Below are 16,265 nucleotides of genomic sequence, written 5' to 3' on the forward strand. Positions count from 1 at the left end.
GGTAGTTTCCCATCGCTCAAGCACGGAGACGCGGCTTTTCAGGAACTTGATGGCCTCGTCGTATTTGGGGAGTTCTCCACGCTTGATGGTCGCCTCCCAGAGTTTATATGTATCTTCGTCCAGCGCGTGTGCCAGGATGTAGACGGCGATCTGTTCCGACACTCCGGTAAACTCCTGGCCCAGGAATTTGAGGTTTTCGACGTGACCGTGGAAGTTCTGCACTAGGGACCTCAACTCCTCGTGGCTCTCTTTGACCAGCTTCTGGACTCGTAGCAAACCACCGATGTGCAGATCGATCATCCGTCGCTTGTCCCCGTACTGCTCCTCCAAAATCTCCCAGGCATGAGCGTAATTGCCGTCCTGGATCGTTTTTTCGTCAATCGCACCCTGAGCGCTTCCAATCAAGGCCTTCTCAAGGTGATAGAGCTTGATTCTGGGAAGTTCGTTTGACCGGTCCACAACGTCCTTGAACATGATCTTGAATCTGTCCCAAGACTCATACTTGCCGTCGAACGTTGGGATGATTTTGGGCAGAGGCTGGTTGATGACCACCGGTTGAGGGCCAGCTGGCGCGAGGGCGCTGGACGTTCCTGCTGCGACGGCGGGTTTGAGGTCATCGGTCCACTGCTCAAGGGTCATGATGAGCTCATCGTACATGGCTTCGAACTCTCGCTGCTTGGCATCATGCTGACCTCGAGACTTTGCATCCGCCAGGAGGATGATCCGCTGATGGACGCTGTCGAACTCACTGTTAACCAACTCAAGCTTCTTCTGGTTTCCTCTTATCGTCGCGGCTGTGCGCCCTCCTCTGGGCACACTGGTGATCGCTTCTTTCATCCGGGTGATCCTGTCCACCTTCTGCTCTCTGATGTGGACCAGGCCATCCAGCTCTTCTTGGCGGATGTCTTCCTCCGTCTTCTTCAACGGAGTACGTGGGATTTTTGGCGGCATTTTGAACACTGTTCACTGTTTGTTTCTTTTAGGTTAGGTTCTCTTCTTCTTCTTTGCTCTTTGGACACTCGCGACCGGGATTGGGCCGGTTTGCCTCCGTCGTGATTGTTTGCGAATGTTCCGGAAACGCACTTTTGCACTCGCGGCTACGTGTCTCTCACCGGAGCGACTTTTCGCGGGAACTGTCCGCTTGTTCTCTGAGGCACGTTTACCTCGCACTTTTCACCGGGCTTCTTTACCACATCCACGCCGGATGTCCAAATTCGGGTCGATTGGACCAATGTTCGGGCCGGCACGTTGGCCCCACGGAAAACGGCGGAATACTCACGGGTGGACTGTAACTGATTGTTCGAACTGGCCGTGGGTGTGGTAGAGAAGAAAACGCACTCGGATTTAGCACTACAAACTAGCTTTATTAAGTCTAATTAAAAACTACGTGTTCTCGCTACCGAGGGTGAAAAGAGACTGTACCCGCAAAATGGCGGTTTTTTCGCTCGTCCTCTTCGTCGTCGTCTTTCGTCGTCGTCGTTGTTCGTCGCGCCGTTGTGCGGCTGTAGCGTTGCGCAGGGTTGTCCTTGATCGCAGGAAGCTGTTGCGGCAGGCGATCAGGGTTGCTATCTTGTGGTGAAAAATCGTAGTAGTCGTGGTTGTGAAGTGTTGCCAGTCCAACTGACACTTCGTAGATCCAACAAATGCTATAAGAATCCAAGAAACTTGATTGGAATCTGTGTGAACCAAAGAACAGGAAAATGCAATATTGAATGCAAGTTGAATTTAAGGACACTTACTGGTTGCATAATTGTTAGGCGAATATTGAACTTTCAACACGACCAGAATTCACCACAAAAAGCTTGGTGAACCGAATTGGAAAGCTTTCAAAATGAATCCAAGAACATACGAAGAATTAAAGACTATAAATAGAATTGACCAGCCGCATCACTTACCACGGTGAATCCTGGCTTCACACCCATCTTACTAACAGCCTCAAACCTCACGTGATACTTTGTCGAAGACGCAGCTGATTTAGCGGTCTTCACCACTCAAGTATCGGACTAAAATTCCCATCCACTTCCCCGTGTCTTACCACTGGTCGTGGCCGGCGCTGTGATTGGCTAGCATGATAGGGTCATTTGAAAGTTGCGAAGTGGTGATGATTGGTTCCTACTCTTCATCTGTGGTCCACGGAGCAATTCTTGGAGGTCCTGGTCAATAACAGAGTAGCAACTACGGGTAGACACCAATGCTAATGCAATGCTATCTTTTTGAATAATTTACATTTTATATAAAAGAACTGTTCTTCGAGTAAGCAGCAGCGGTAGTCGTTCATTACCAGGGATTTCAATGTCGATTTCCGCCGTCCCGAAACAATTTTTTGGACTTGCCGACCTTCAACCATTTCATTGAACCAGCGGTGAGACCAGCGGAAATTACGGACTGGATTGGCAGGCCGAGTTGAAAGTTTGATTGTTGGCTTGTGCCACTGTCTTGCAGTTGATTTCGCAGGACATTAGAGGACATATATCTACACTTTCAGAATAATAAAATAATTACATTAATACATTCCACGTTTTTATTCAACCTGAATTTGGCACAAAAAATGTGTTTTAAGTTTTGTACATTTTTGTTTATTCATTTTTTCAAGAAACTTTCAGTTCTTTGCGAACCAAAGAATCTCGACGTCGTTCATGCCAATGGACTTGTGCCGGAACCACCCGTGGTCCCAGTTGTGCGAGCCATATTGGCGATCAGCCCTCCCCGGAGTCTCCAGATAGGTTTGACTCAGTCCACCGGTTAATCTTGATCCATCAAACTGCTAAACAGATCTGCAGAATATTGATGGCGCAAATAAAGTCCGAAGCCGTTGGCTGCCGGACGCCGTTGCTTTTGTCCATGTAGATCGTGGGGACGCAATGTTGCCTAAAATATAATAATTCATTTAATAAAAGACCGCAATGCGCCCAAGTTTAAAACTCAACCTCGGAAGCAACATAATCACCAATTTGTTGTTTGCCCACCTCCAACGGAATTTTCGAGTTCGAGCTCAAAACCGTTTCTGAAAAAATAGTAAAAAATTACTTCTTCCGGCAATATAAAATTAAGCTTCTTCTTACCGATCGTCACTTACTTTATTTCCGGGTCAATCTGGTTCAACTGGTAACTTTAGTTTCTCCTGATCCGGATATTTATTGTCCACCCGTTCTTACAACGGATGGCAACCTGGCAACGACTTTTGGTTTTTGTTTTCAAGCTGTCACTCCAAAATTTTCAGAAGAAATAGGAGACTGCTGTGATGGAAAAAAATCATAACACCTGTTTAATAACGCCTCAAAACAGTAACGCCTCGTCGAAGGCGTTATGGTTGTACCTTTGATTGGTACCATGAATTTGGGGGAAATTTGTTCCAAGTCCGCGCTCTATTTTCAATACTCTTTGGTTTCAAGATTTAATTTCCTATACTTTCTCGTTGGGAGCAGATGGGAATCGAACCCAGGACCATTCACTTACAAAGCGAACATCGTAACCAGTCAGCCACGGCCGCTCCCATGGTGTACAAAACGTAAAACGCTTCGCGTAAAAAGAGAATTCTTTGTATGACTTTCAAAAATGTCTGCAAAAAGTCTGCGACAAAAAGTTGTCCTGCCCTTACCCTATTTTGGGTAATGTTCCAAAATTAACCTTGTTTCACCATATTTTTTTCACCGTGCTGAGTTTTGACAACACTTGACTTGTTTTTCATTGCTGTTTTGAAAGATTTAAAGAAAAAGTATCTTTTTTCTAACTTTTCAAGACGTTAACAGTTTAATTCAATAAAAATGAATAGAGTTAAGAGAAGAGACAAACAGCCGAGCACGTCGGATGTAGCTGGTTAGCCGCACCGATTTCCACTTCGCCAATCATTTCAAGATTCTTCTCCCCCGCAGAAAATCCCGACTCCGGCTACGCCGTCTACGTCGGCAACCTGGCCAAGTCCACCACGAAGGAGGCGCTGTGGGAGTTCTTCGGCTCCGGCCGAGGTCCGGTGCTGGACTTTTGCTTCCGGCTGGAGGACTGCACCTACTGTCCCACGAAGGTAGCGCTCATCAGGTTTGCGAACCTTGAGGACCAGCAGTGGGCGTTGATGCTCAACCAGACCCTGTTGGATGGAAACCGGCTGCTGGTGACCGAAGTCAACTCGGACGCCGTCTTCACCCCGAAGAACACGGCGATGGTGATGAACTTGAGTGATGGTGAGTATAAAATGTTAAATTGTTATGAATATTTCTTTGATATTTTCTTGATTTACTTAGAAATCACCGAGGAGGACCTGTACAAACGGTTCCGGACGATTGGCGCCATCGAGGCGGTCCTCAAGCCGGCCCACAACTACGGGTACGTCGGGTTTGTGCACGCGGAAAGCCTCGAGGGGGCGATGAATCTGCACAACCAGTTTCTGAGGGGCTTCAAGATGAACATTCAGCCGATCCGGAGGAACGTCTCGATGCTGCTCGAGAGGTCGCCCGAGTTTGGGAGTATTCGGGAGAAGTGCGGGGGTAGGCGTTGATTGGATTGAGAGCATTGAGTTGTCTCTAATGTTGGTTCTTTTCAGCCCTTGGACTCAAGTATCGCCCGGAAGCGGAATCGGAAACCAGACGTAAGTATACCGGATTACCTTTCGCTCATTTGCTCGTGTTACTCAATGTTCCTGGATATATAAAAAAATTCGACGGTTTTGTTCGAACGCGAATCAGTTCAATACGGAGCAGATTGTATGGGAAAAGTCAAGTAATATAAAATTTTGATCACAGGAGGCTGAATAAGTAAACAAGCTAAAAACGTCAAGAAACGAAATAAAAGACAAGACGAAGTTTGTCGGGTTAGGCTTGTTTAAAATGTTCCTGGAAGCTGCTTCAACGAACCTGGTCCATTTACTTCAAACCCGGAATCGCAACCGGATTCCTTTTCGCTCATTTAATAACATCCCGCTTCCAACGAAATCTTATTCCAGTCCTCGTCACCAACATCCCGCGCCAAACGCCCGAAGAGGACGCGCTGGCTTATTTCGAGCGATTTGGCAAGATCCTCGACTGGGTGATGGAAAAGTCTGCCATCTCGGTGATGACCAACAGCGCCGGTGTCACCTATCTGGACCCGAAAACGGCCCGCAAGGTGTTCCTGGCCGGTCCGCACTACTTCCAGGGCGGCTGCCTGGACGTGTTCCATCCGCAGCTGACGTACGGCGAGGTGTCCTCGAAGCTGGCCGTGCTGCTGCAGGGGACCAACACTTGTGAGTCATAGTTTTGGTCTGGTGCAAGGTACGGTATTAATTAGGACGGTTTTCCAGTTATCACCAACGACGAGATCTTCGAAGCGATGAGCGAGTGCGGCCCGGTCAGCTACATCCACCGTGTTGACGCCGTTCGGCACTGCACGATCGTGCGGTTCCGCTCGACGGACGCCGTGATTCAGGCGCTCAAGGTGAAGCAGATTGCCGGGGAGAACGTGCTCTTGACGAATTACACCGAGAGTAGGTTGAAGGAACATGATTTCGAATGGTCAGACTAAGAAATTGACTCTTCTTCAGGGAATTACAACTCGGACGTGCCACCGTACCCGGAGATGTTCCCGAAAACTAGTACCCGGTTGGAAAAGGAGGAAACGCTGAGCTACCTGATGGAGCAGGAGCAGCGTGCCGAGCAGACCCGGCTGGTGACGGTTCCGGACGAGTCGTACCGCAGTCCCAGTGAGGAGTACTACCGGAATGAAGGTATAACAGTTGTGGTACATGTCAAAAGTTAACTCTTTACAGTTTAGAGTATCAGATCCTGGAAATCCTGTCTACTTCGGTTTACGGAAGACCCGCTGGGTTCTGCAGTTGCAGCATAGTTATCACTGGTGGATGCCGTTACAGCGCATAGATGTGAACTGTCATTTTAAAGTGTTGTTATTTGTTTCGCTCGTCTGTGCCTCACCGTTGGACCACTAAGAGTTCGGTCACGGCTCGATTCTTCGATTCGTTTTAGCCGAGAGAGTCGAATTCGACTTCGAAATTTGACTCTCTCGACTTTATAGAGCTATGCAGAAGGTTCAGAAGAAAGATCGTGAATGTGTGAGGATTGTAGCAGGCCATGAGTAGCTGTCAAAAGTTAGATCACGCTAAACACTAGACTTAAACGAAGACAGTTCCTAGTTACAAAATGTCTCCCACCGTAACTAGGTTACGTCTTTAGGGAGGTCTCGTATCTCCGTAAACGCGAGTCCAAGAGCTTGTTTGATCTGGAATTCCAGCAGTTTCCCGTATCTTACTGCAAAAGCCTGGGCTGCGGAGTCGGGTAGCTATTTCAGGGACTACGACTACGACTTCCTATGATTCAGCGACTCCGACTCTAAAAGCGCTCGTCTCCACAGCCCTGGCAAATGCTTCCTCTGTCTCGTTCTGAATCCCGCTTTCTCCATCTTCACCCCAGTGCGAATCCTAAACTATCCGAAGGGCACCACGATGGTCCAGTTCCGGGAGTACTTCCGCAAGCACGGCAACGTGATCAACCTGCGCGAACTGCACAAGGGGCGCCGCTTCGCCGAAGCGTTCGTCAGCTTTGACACGCTGCTGGAGGCTCGCCGTGCCTGCACGATGAACCAACGCTTCATGAACACCCGGCGCGTGCTGATCCACCTGGCCAGCGAGCGGGTGCTGCTCGATCCGGAGCGGTGCGTGCGCGTTACGGGACCACTGGTGGACGTGTACGACGAGGACATTTACGACACGTACTGCGAGCTGGGCACGGTCCAGTTTGTGCTGCGGGAGTCGGACGATGCGGCCGTTGTGGGACTGGACCAGGCCAAGTGGCTGCCGGCGGCGCTGACCGTGACGGCGGTCGGGAAGTGTGCGGTGCAGACGAGCAGGATCCGGGAGCGGGAGCAAGACTTTGAGGAAGATCCGGAAAGGGAACCCGCGAGGGAGGAGGAATCGTATCAGATCGACTTGACGGAGGAGGACGATTGCTACGGGTATTCTAACTTTGATGACGATGCGGAACCTGCCGGTGGGATGACCTCACAAGGATACTTTGCGCAGGACTCGATGGGATCCTTCGACTCAACGAACGCGAATGATGTTCCTGCTTTGAGTGAGGTTAGAAATTCCTGGCAAACGATGGGCCTGAGAAAGCACGCGCTGGAGGAACCAATCGATGATGATCCGGAAATGGAACGGCTGCGAAATCAGCTGGCATCGAGAAGGAAGCTTGATACCAGCGAGGATGCTGAACTGCTGGGCTCCAGAAGACCAAAGGTGCAAAGGGTGGTGGAGCCTGCGCAAGACTCGCAAGATTACGACAGCTCGACGACGTTCGGTGAGCTTCTGGGAAAGAGACGAGAACGGGGACAACGAGCGCCGGTACCGCCTATGATGTCGCAAGGAAACGCTGCAATCGACGTGTACGGAGATATTGGAGGAATGTCATCGGGACCACCGATGGCGAGTCAATGGGGACCGCCTGTGCAGCAGCAAGGTCCCTCAGGCTGGAATGCGGGTCCACCGATGGGACCGAGAGGTCCAATGGGTCCGGGACCGGGAGGTCAAATGGGACCGGGAGGTTCAATGGGACCAGGACGTCCAATGGGTGGTCCTTCGGGCGGACCCATGGGCCCTAACGGACCTCCATCAAATCCGGATCAACCTCAGATTACTCCTCTGATGAGAAGCCTAATGCAGAAGATTGAAACCGAAATGAGCTACACGCAAGCGTTCAGCACAATGCCGATGATCGAGCAGTACCGACTGGTCAACGGGATCATAAACCAGCATCTACAGTTCCAACAGTTCACAAACATGCCAATGGATACCAAGATCGGATATTTGTGCAGTGGTTCCAACGGATTCCCTGCTTCCTATGCATTCGGATTGTTCACCTATCCTCAACAGCAGCAGCTGTTAGCGCTGATTCATGCAGACTTCGTCAAGAATAACCCTCAACCTTTGGGGCCCGGACCCATGGGATCCGCGGGTCCCATGAACAATTCAGGCCCCAACATAACCCCAGCCATGCGAAAGTTGATGCAGAAAATTGAAGCTGAGATGAGCGACACTCAAGCGTTCTGCACAATGCCGATGATGGAACAGCTCAAGCTTGTGGACGGCATCATCAAGCAGCACAGAACGTTCAAAAAGTTTACAAGTCTATCGGTAGACGACAAGATCAAGCACCTGATCAGTGGCGCCAACGGGTTCGGCTGCGCGTACTCGTTCACGCTGTTCACCTATCCTCAACAGCACATGCTCTTATCCCTTATCCACGCGGACTACATCAAAAACTTCCCAGACGCATTAAAACCGGAAATTCCGCGTACCGTGCACACGATCGTTCCCGTTGAAGTACCGCCAGCGCCCGTCGTTACTCCGCGACATCAACCCGCTTTTCAGCAGAAGAAGAAAAAATCACAAGAGTTCAAAATGTCTCCCGCCACAAACAGCTTGATCCAAAAGCTTGGATCGCAACTCAAGAACTCGGCCTTTCCCACTCTCGAAACCAAAGAGAAAGTTCGACTCGTGGACGATCTCATGTACAACCAAAAACTGCCCAGGTTTGTGAAGCTCAGTCTGTTCGGAAAGATCAAGTTTTTACTCTCCGTCAAAGCGGAAAAGTGGTTCCGGTCCAAGGAAACGTTCAAGCTGTTTACCACCACTCAACAGGAGTTGATACTCTCGATCATCCACGCGGACTACATCAAGAACAACGTCGTCCAACCGTATCTCTCGAAAAACCCCGCCGTTCAGGAAGATCAAACCGACTACAGCACGGTTCAGCGATCGCGATCGCCCTCCCCGATGACCCTGCCGGATCACCTCAACCGTGCGCCCGCAGCTCGCTCCCCATCGCCAGATCCGTTCGCTTCCACAAGTCGATCGACGGGCAAGTCGCCAACGTGGGACGATGGGCAGGGGCGGAGCAGAAGTCGGTCCGCGAACAGCGAACGCTTCTCGATCAGTCCCGAACCGTTGCCGAACCAGCGGCGCCAAGTGGACGCGGAGTTTGACGACAACACAGGTAGGAACCCTCGTGCCATTCAAGCTGCGACGCTACTGACTCTCACAATTTTCCCAGTCCTCGTCAGCAACTTGTCGTACTTCACTACCGACGATGAGTTGACCGAACTGTTTGGCCGCTTTGGCCAGATCGTTGCGATCAAGTCGGTCAACGGTGTCAACATGACGCGCATCAAGCGGAAGCGGGCTCACATCACGTTCGAAACGGTGGAACAGGCCAGGCGAGCCATCGGTACGATGCACCTGAAGCGGTATCGCAACGTTCTGCTGACCGTGCAGCAGTCCAACATGGTGGTCTGGCCACGGCCGGGCTACGCGGTCAAGGTGTTTGTGCACGAAGGTGAGCGCACTTGCACACTTGTGCAAAATAAGTCACTTTTAGGTTATTTTTATCGGATTGTTTTGTAAACATTAAAATATTTAGTTAAAGGTGTTTATTATTAGATATACTTATTGAAACATTCAATATTTATGTTTGATCAATCTAAAGCAAAATAGATAGAGCCACACCACAGCGTAGTTTACTGTCGCAAATTTGTTTGCGGAAAACTCGCAATCAAAGCAAAATGTATACAGGCTGACGTTTCTGCAAACAAACAAAGCAGTCAAACTGTCAAAAGTGCGAGTTAGTTTGTTTGTCATAATCTAATACCTTCTTAAGGATCATCACTCAATGAGCCCAAACGAATGCACCATCCAGCCACGAAATATTCTAGCAGAGATAATTCTGTCAGAATTCTCCTAGAACGGTGGAACATTTCTGCTAGAATGCTGTAAGAATATCCAGCTCTGTAAGAACTCTGCTAGAACGTCGTGACTGAGATTTGATAACCATGTTTATGACTGACAGTTAGCTACACTGTGATGTGGGGCTAATAATTTAATCCTAAAATGTTGTGGAATAGGTCAGTTATTCAGTAAACAAACCCAATCCCAATGACAGAACCCTAGAAATGGTCCTTTGGATAATTTAAACTTTCCCCATAAACACCAGGCCACAGCGAGCTCGCCATCTACGACACGTTCAAGATGTGCGGCACCATCACCAACATCTGGACGCGCTTCGACAAGAAGCACAAGGATATACCGTTTTACCTGGTGGACTTTCTGCACCAGGACGCGCTGCCGGCAGCGCTGGAATTGTTCAAGCTGAACATTGGCTGGCCGTGCCAGGTGTTTCCGGTTGAGGAAAAGAACCTTGGCCAGCAAGGCCCTAGCGGTTGGAGTGGCGCCGGCCGCGGGAAGTAGAGATGGTAAGTTTTGAGTATTGAAAGACTTTTGCTGAAGTTTTATCGATGTTTAAATGCGTATGTAACACTTGAATTAAAAAAAAGGTTTATTTAGGGAACTCAAATAGCACGATTATGTTGTTTTTGCAAGTAGTTTAAGTTTTGACTCATAATCTTAAGGGGATATTCCATTGCGGGAAACTTTGCTTGCATTCTTGTCGCAGTTTTGACAGATTTGTGTTCGCAAAAAACAAACTCGGACACTTCAAATAAGTTTGACATTGTTAAGTTTCTCGCAATGGAATACCACCGTGAGCAGCAAAGGCAGTTATATTATTATATAAGCACGACATATGAACCTTTGGGCAGCAAATGACCGCAAAGGTTAAAAATGCCAGAAATAAATAATTAACAACAACAACAACCCTTCGAAATTCAGGAGTCAGGATACGAAATCTTGCAATAGGACCCAGTCACGAAATATTCTAGCAGAACTGGTTCTGCCAGAACCCCGCCAGAATGGTGGAACATTTCTGCTAGAATGCTTTAAGTATATATATAATTCCATATGTATATCCCAGTCACGACGTTCTAGCAGGATTCTAACACAGTTCTTACAGAGCTGGATATTCTTACAGCGTTCTAGCAGAAATGTTCCACCGTTCTACCAGGATTCTGACAGAACCAGCTCTGCTAGAATATTTCGTGATTGGGATCCAGCTCTGTGAGAATTCTGATAGAACGTCGTGACTGGGAAAAGAGAGGTCTTGATCATGACAGAATTGCAAACGTCAAAACAAGTATTTGAGACAACTTTGAAGCAGCCAAAAGTGATGATGATGTCTCGGTAATGCCTGAGAAAAGTTTTGGAATGGTTCTTGGTAGCCTATGTGGGTTGCCTATCCAATGAACTGGTTCATTGTAGTGAAATGAAAAAAAAGTGATGTTGAATAGAAACATACTCCTCAATGTGGAGTATTTTGGAGAGATGGTACTTGAAAAATGTTCCACGTTGATAATCACGATCAAAAAGTGTAAAATTAGTTCTAGTAATATAAACCTTTGCAAAAAGGTACCACAGTAAATACAAGAGAAATAAAAAAAATAGATGTTTTAGGTTAGTTTCAGATCCACAAAGATAATGGAATAGGTTACTCAACTCATTGAGTATGAAAGATACCTAACTATTCGAAAATATTTGTCTTAGTTTCATTAGTGTAGTCCAAATTTGTAGTAGGTATCGAAAGGTATTTGCTAACTGAACTAAAGTGAAGCTCAACATGGGTAATGTAAGCTCAGTTGGCGATACACTATACAGACACTAGCCGAGTGTAATGCTCACAAAAGCTAGGTTCACGTCGAAATGGAAAATAATAGCGATAGGAAGCGTAAGACTCACTATGTCTGATGGTGTATTCTAAGTAATTAAAAGACCGAGTGCAAAATCCTGCTGGTATGACGCTACGCAGAAAAACTATTCTATTCTATCACTAAAATAGTTAATAAGTGGATTTATGGTGTTTGTCAATGATTAAAGGTAAAATCATATATAATAATCAAAATATAAGATATTAAAATAAAAAAATAGTTTTACAAATTTTACTATTCCGATTAGTTATGGGAAGGTTTTGGAATGTAATTGGTTTCGTTCCTTACATGGAAGTCTGGTGCTGGTCTACCAATAGTGAAACATCTTTTGCCGTTCGATGTACCATCTAAAATGTTGGTAAGTAAAATATATTAAGATAACAGTGTTAAATTTATCATTAATTAGAAATGTTTTATTTTACTTGTTGAATAGATTGGCTTATTAAATTTAATACCTTTATATTTTGTTGGTAACTTTGCCTCAAAATTCCTTTCAAAATATTAGTTTTATTCATATTCCTTTAGAAAGATTATGTTAACTTAACCACCTCAAAAGTTATTAGATTATTAGGGCGTTTCATGGTGCTGCCATCTAGTTTTATTAAGTACAAAAGTTAAAATATGCTAAGTTATTGGCTAAAAATAGACGGCGTCCTATATCGCCCAGCAAAATGAAGTCGATTGGTTTTGTTGGTATAAATATGACTACGCTATCCTTCTATTGCTTTATTTATCCAAGTTTTTAACCCTTACAGTCCGAACGTCTGATGCGAGATACCGAAAAAACCAAATAAGTTCGTTCAGCCCTCAAAAGAACCGGACAAATTGCTGATTCTGTGAATTTACCGAAATTGGTCCATCGGAACCATTTTACTGATGTTCCGGGTTGATAGCAGGGTGGCCAAATGGCACCAGGACGTACTGAGGATGTCAAATTTGAATTCCTGAGCCAAAATCAGTGTCGTTTGACATGTCGGAAGCCATATTAGACTTGATGTATAATTCGACATCCGTTCTTGCACAGCTAAAAAAATAGTAATCCAGCTGCGTGTAAAAGGCCTGGGTGTAAAATAAATATTGCATTATTTTATGCAATTTTATGTGATTTTACACCCTGAAATACGTAACCCATTAGTATGGGAAACCTACTTGACCGAAATGTCAAGCTCATATATGCGTTTATTCTAACAGCTTTTCATCGGTCTGATGGCCGAGTGGGCTAAGGCGCCAGTCCTTACTGTTGGTGCTGGGTTTGAATCCCGTCGGTTGCAATTTTTTTTGTGTTTGCAAAAATTGTACATGCAGTGTGTAATATTAAGTGTTTATTTTGATGAAGGTGATGTGCATGCGTTTGCATGCGATTTTACCATCGGATTTTTTGCTGTGTGTGTAGTCGGTTCCGGAAGGGTGGCCAATTCATATCAGTAGGTTTGGGATCAAAGTAATATGCCTGATATGTCCAGAACAGGCAAATTGGGATGGTTTTTCTGAAGAATTTATGACAATAACCATGATTTGCAGATTGGGTTGCATACCCGGACAAAAACCTACCCCACTAGGTTCCGGAATATCTCCGTGGCCAAGTGACCGATTCCGGATTTCTCTGTAGATTCTGAAAATAGAGATCCACCGGTTCTTTTGAGGAGTGAACGAACTTATTTGGTCAAAAGAATCCAATGATACAGCATTTTTAAGGTTTTTTCTGTATCTCGCATCAGACGTCCGGATGGGCACATGAGTTATACTCTTTTAAAAACATGAAATTTGATATGTCGCAGGAGTGATTTCAGGAATTGTCAAATATGATCTTTGGATGTGGCCACCGGAGCACCTGGGAACCGGTCAAGGAGGCAAAAATACGTCTAGAGGATACTCTCCATCCAAAATCAAGAAGTTTGATACGTCCGGATGTGGCCACAGGTGATCGGTAGAACCGGTTCTGATGGGTCCTATGGTATTTAATATTATTCTATGATTGTTTTGCATGACTATTAATGTAAGAAGAAAGCGTATCAGTTCACAATTGGATAAATTAGACACTAATTCCACAAATCCGGATCTTCCGGTGGCCTGTACTCCGCACAGTACGAATTTCACCGGATTATTGTTCCTGTTGCAAAAACGAAGCTTTTGGTGTATAACAATCGATGGTTTGCGCGAAACCATGTTGCGGTAATTTTTTGGGCCCTTTTTCCCACTGTGCGGTGGTGTAGTGGTAAGTGTGATTGCCCAACATCCCAGTTGGCATGGGTTCGATTCCAGGCCCCGGTGCCATTTTTAGAGACGAGATTCGTCTGATCGAGCCTTCCGTCGCATGGGTAAGTAAATGTTGGTCCCGGCCTTTACCTAGAGGTTAGGTTGTTAGCTCAGTACAGGTGTAGGAGTCGTCGCGTCTTCCGACTCACAATCCAAAGGTCGTCAGTTCGAATCTCGCGGTGAATGGGAGCTTAGGTGTGAAAAGGGTGAAAAGAGGTTTGGATTACCTCACCGTGCTCAAGCCTTCGGACTCCTAGTTTCGAGTAGGAATCTTGTAGTAGAGCATGCTAAGGCAATGATGTAGAGCGAACAATTTGATAACAGATAAGGATTTGGTTTTAGATCAGAAGAGTGAGGTATACTGTTAAAATATAATTAAATAACCTTTTTGAACTAGAGTTTATTTAAATACAAAGTGCAGTCAATTTTAGTGAAAAATAAAGCAGTAAAACATCAAATGAATAGAGAAAGTGAGAGAGTGTTATTTTCACAAAAAAATTGTATTTGTTTGATTCGTTCATGAAAATCAAGATATTGAAGGTAATTTCTAGATTAAAGTTTCAAAAGGTCCTATCTGCATAGGAAACCCATGACTCATAGGTTGTTTTGAAAATTTACTCTAGATTTCTGTGTGACAAGAGCACAATTTTTGGAGGTAAAATGATGTGCCATTCGGTGTATTTTACAATTCAGTAATTAAAGTAATGAGATTTATTTATTTTGCCGAAATTTAAAAAAGAAACATTTATTTTTTTATTTAAACAGCTCACCATGGTGGAACTCAACTCATTTGGAAACTTAACACAACTCTTTGATTTGATTCAAGAAAGTACAGTCATCCCTCATATTCGGAACAGTTTACAGATCGGCCAATGTTCAACAAATCATGGAAAATCGATAATTGAACATAATGATTTGCTTTTACCTTCATGTGAAAGCTTTTCTTGCGATCTTTCGATTGATTTATAGACCGGCTTTTGAAGAAAAACATTGACCCTTGAAATCCACAAATTCGGAACACTTTTTTCTTACAATGTAAACAAACTTTTTTTTCTCTCCAGGCGTACTTATTTTTTACAAAATAATGACTTCACACTCTGAAACCAATAAAAATCATGCTTAGTAATGTTTCATGAATGGTTTATAACCTTTTTTGTGAAAATATCAGTTAAATTCAGGCGTTCCACAGTTGTGGGAGGAACAATAACATCCCACAATCATGGAACCGGCAATTTGGAGGCAGACTTTTGCTGCTCTGGATAAAAAAGTCTTGAAATGCAGGTTTTCGTTTAAAAAGTACTACTTTTACTAGTGAAATAGCAAGGGAATGACCAAATAAGGGTCCTAAAAACAGTAGGGTCGACAGAAAAGTTGCATTTTGCATCCTATTGACAAATTACCACAAAAGTGTTCCGAATATGTGGGATGACTGTACTTGTTAAAAAAACTCTAAAACGAGTTGTTTGTTAAGTTACAGGGAAGATGAATATTTTGTTTAAAAAAAAGTTGATTTGCGATAAAATGTGCAAAAAATAGTAGCAGTAACGAAAAACTTATACAAAGTGTTTGGTTTCTTTTCAGGAAAAATGCTGCTTAGATGTACTGGCCGAGTGTAATTAACTCATCTCAGGTAAGAAAATGTTTTTAACAGGTGATGGGTTCGATTCCTGTCTGGCTCGGCAACGTCAGATCCCTTAAAAGAGTAAATCTGCTCACTGGAAATACTGACCGGTAGGGGATGGGTTTCGACTAGCGGCGTGCTGGGTTTCCAATCCAAAGGTCGTGAGTTCGATTCTCGTACCGGGATGATGATGGTTAAAAAAAAAACAGGTAAGTTTTCTGAAGAGAAGTCTTCCATTCTACACTACCGAACTACATTGAAATATATTTTTTAATTTAAACCAAAATTTTATCAATTTACAAAAAAGAAAGCATTTCACTTTTGATTTTATGATACAAAATCTTGTACATAATAATTTAATATCACACTTCCTTTTTATTCATTTTAAGAAAATGGTAACATTTTCCTAAATCCTTCTGAAATTACTCGATCCAATCATGTCTGCCGTCCGGTCTGTCTAATAACCCCACCGCTCCCCTGCCCCTGTCCAGCAGTTTGTTATTTATGGCCGAAAAAGTGTCTCCTGTTGTCGGTCGGAGGATTCGTTCCTCGCAGTCGTGTTGTTTTCCAGCCAGTGGTGGGTATATTGCAAGAAAGTATAGCGACCGCCGGGTCCACCGCGTGGTCTTTGAATTTACACACACTGTTCGGGTAATTTAGCTTAAATATGTTCCAGCTCTGTCACTTCTGTCACGTGTCTGCGGGACGCGGGAATCGACCACAAACTAATTAAACGAATGTTTGCCGGTTCCCGATTATTTATGGACTTCATAGTTTTGGACTGCTTAAATTTTGATTTGAAGACTTGGGAAGAAAT

General features: G+C 45.1%; 1 protein-coding gene across 2 annotated transcripts; it reads left to right on the forward strand.

The window, feature by feature from the left end:
- Positions 1-3,681: 3,681 nt before the first annotated feature.
- Positions 3,682-15,738, forward strand: LOC120414878 (uncharacterized). Of its 2 annotated transcripts, XM_052708474.1 has the most exons (11): positions 3,682-3,816; positions 3,873-4,178; positions 4,239-4,481; positions 4,538-4,582; positions 4,937-5,215; positions 5,273-5,455; positions 5,513-5,695; positions 6,396-8,975; positions 9,033-9,314; positions 9,969-10,227; positions 15,409-15,738. In XM_052708474.1, exons 1-10 carry the CDS (start codon positions 3,765-3,767, stop codon positions 10,220-10,222), a joined length of 4,407 nt encoding a protein of 1,468 aa, XP_052564434.1. In that variant the 5' UTR covers positions 3,682-3,764; the 3' UTR covers positions 10,223-10,227; positions 15,409-15,738. The 2 variants fall into 2 exon arrangements, with proteins under 2 accessions (XP_052564434.1, XP_039432134.1); XM_039576200.2 differs by lacking the exon at positions 15,409-15,738 and having other exon boundaries at positions 9,969-10,762.
- The last annotated feature ends 527 nt before the right edge of the window (positions 15,739-16,265 follow it).

The sequence above is a fragment of the Culex pipiens genome, chromosome 2, assembly GCF_016801865.2.
Source record: "Culex pipiens pallens isolate TS chromosome 2, TS_CPP_V2, whole genome shotgun sequence".
NCBI lineage: Eukaryota > Metazoa > Arthropoda > Insecta > Diptera > Culicidae > Culex > Culex pipiens.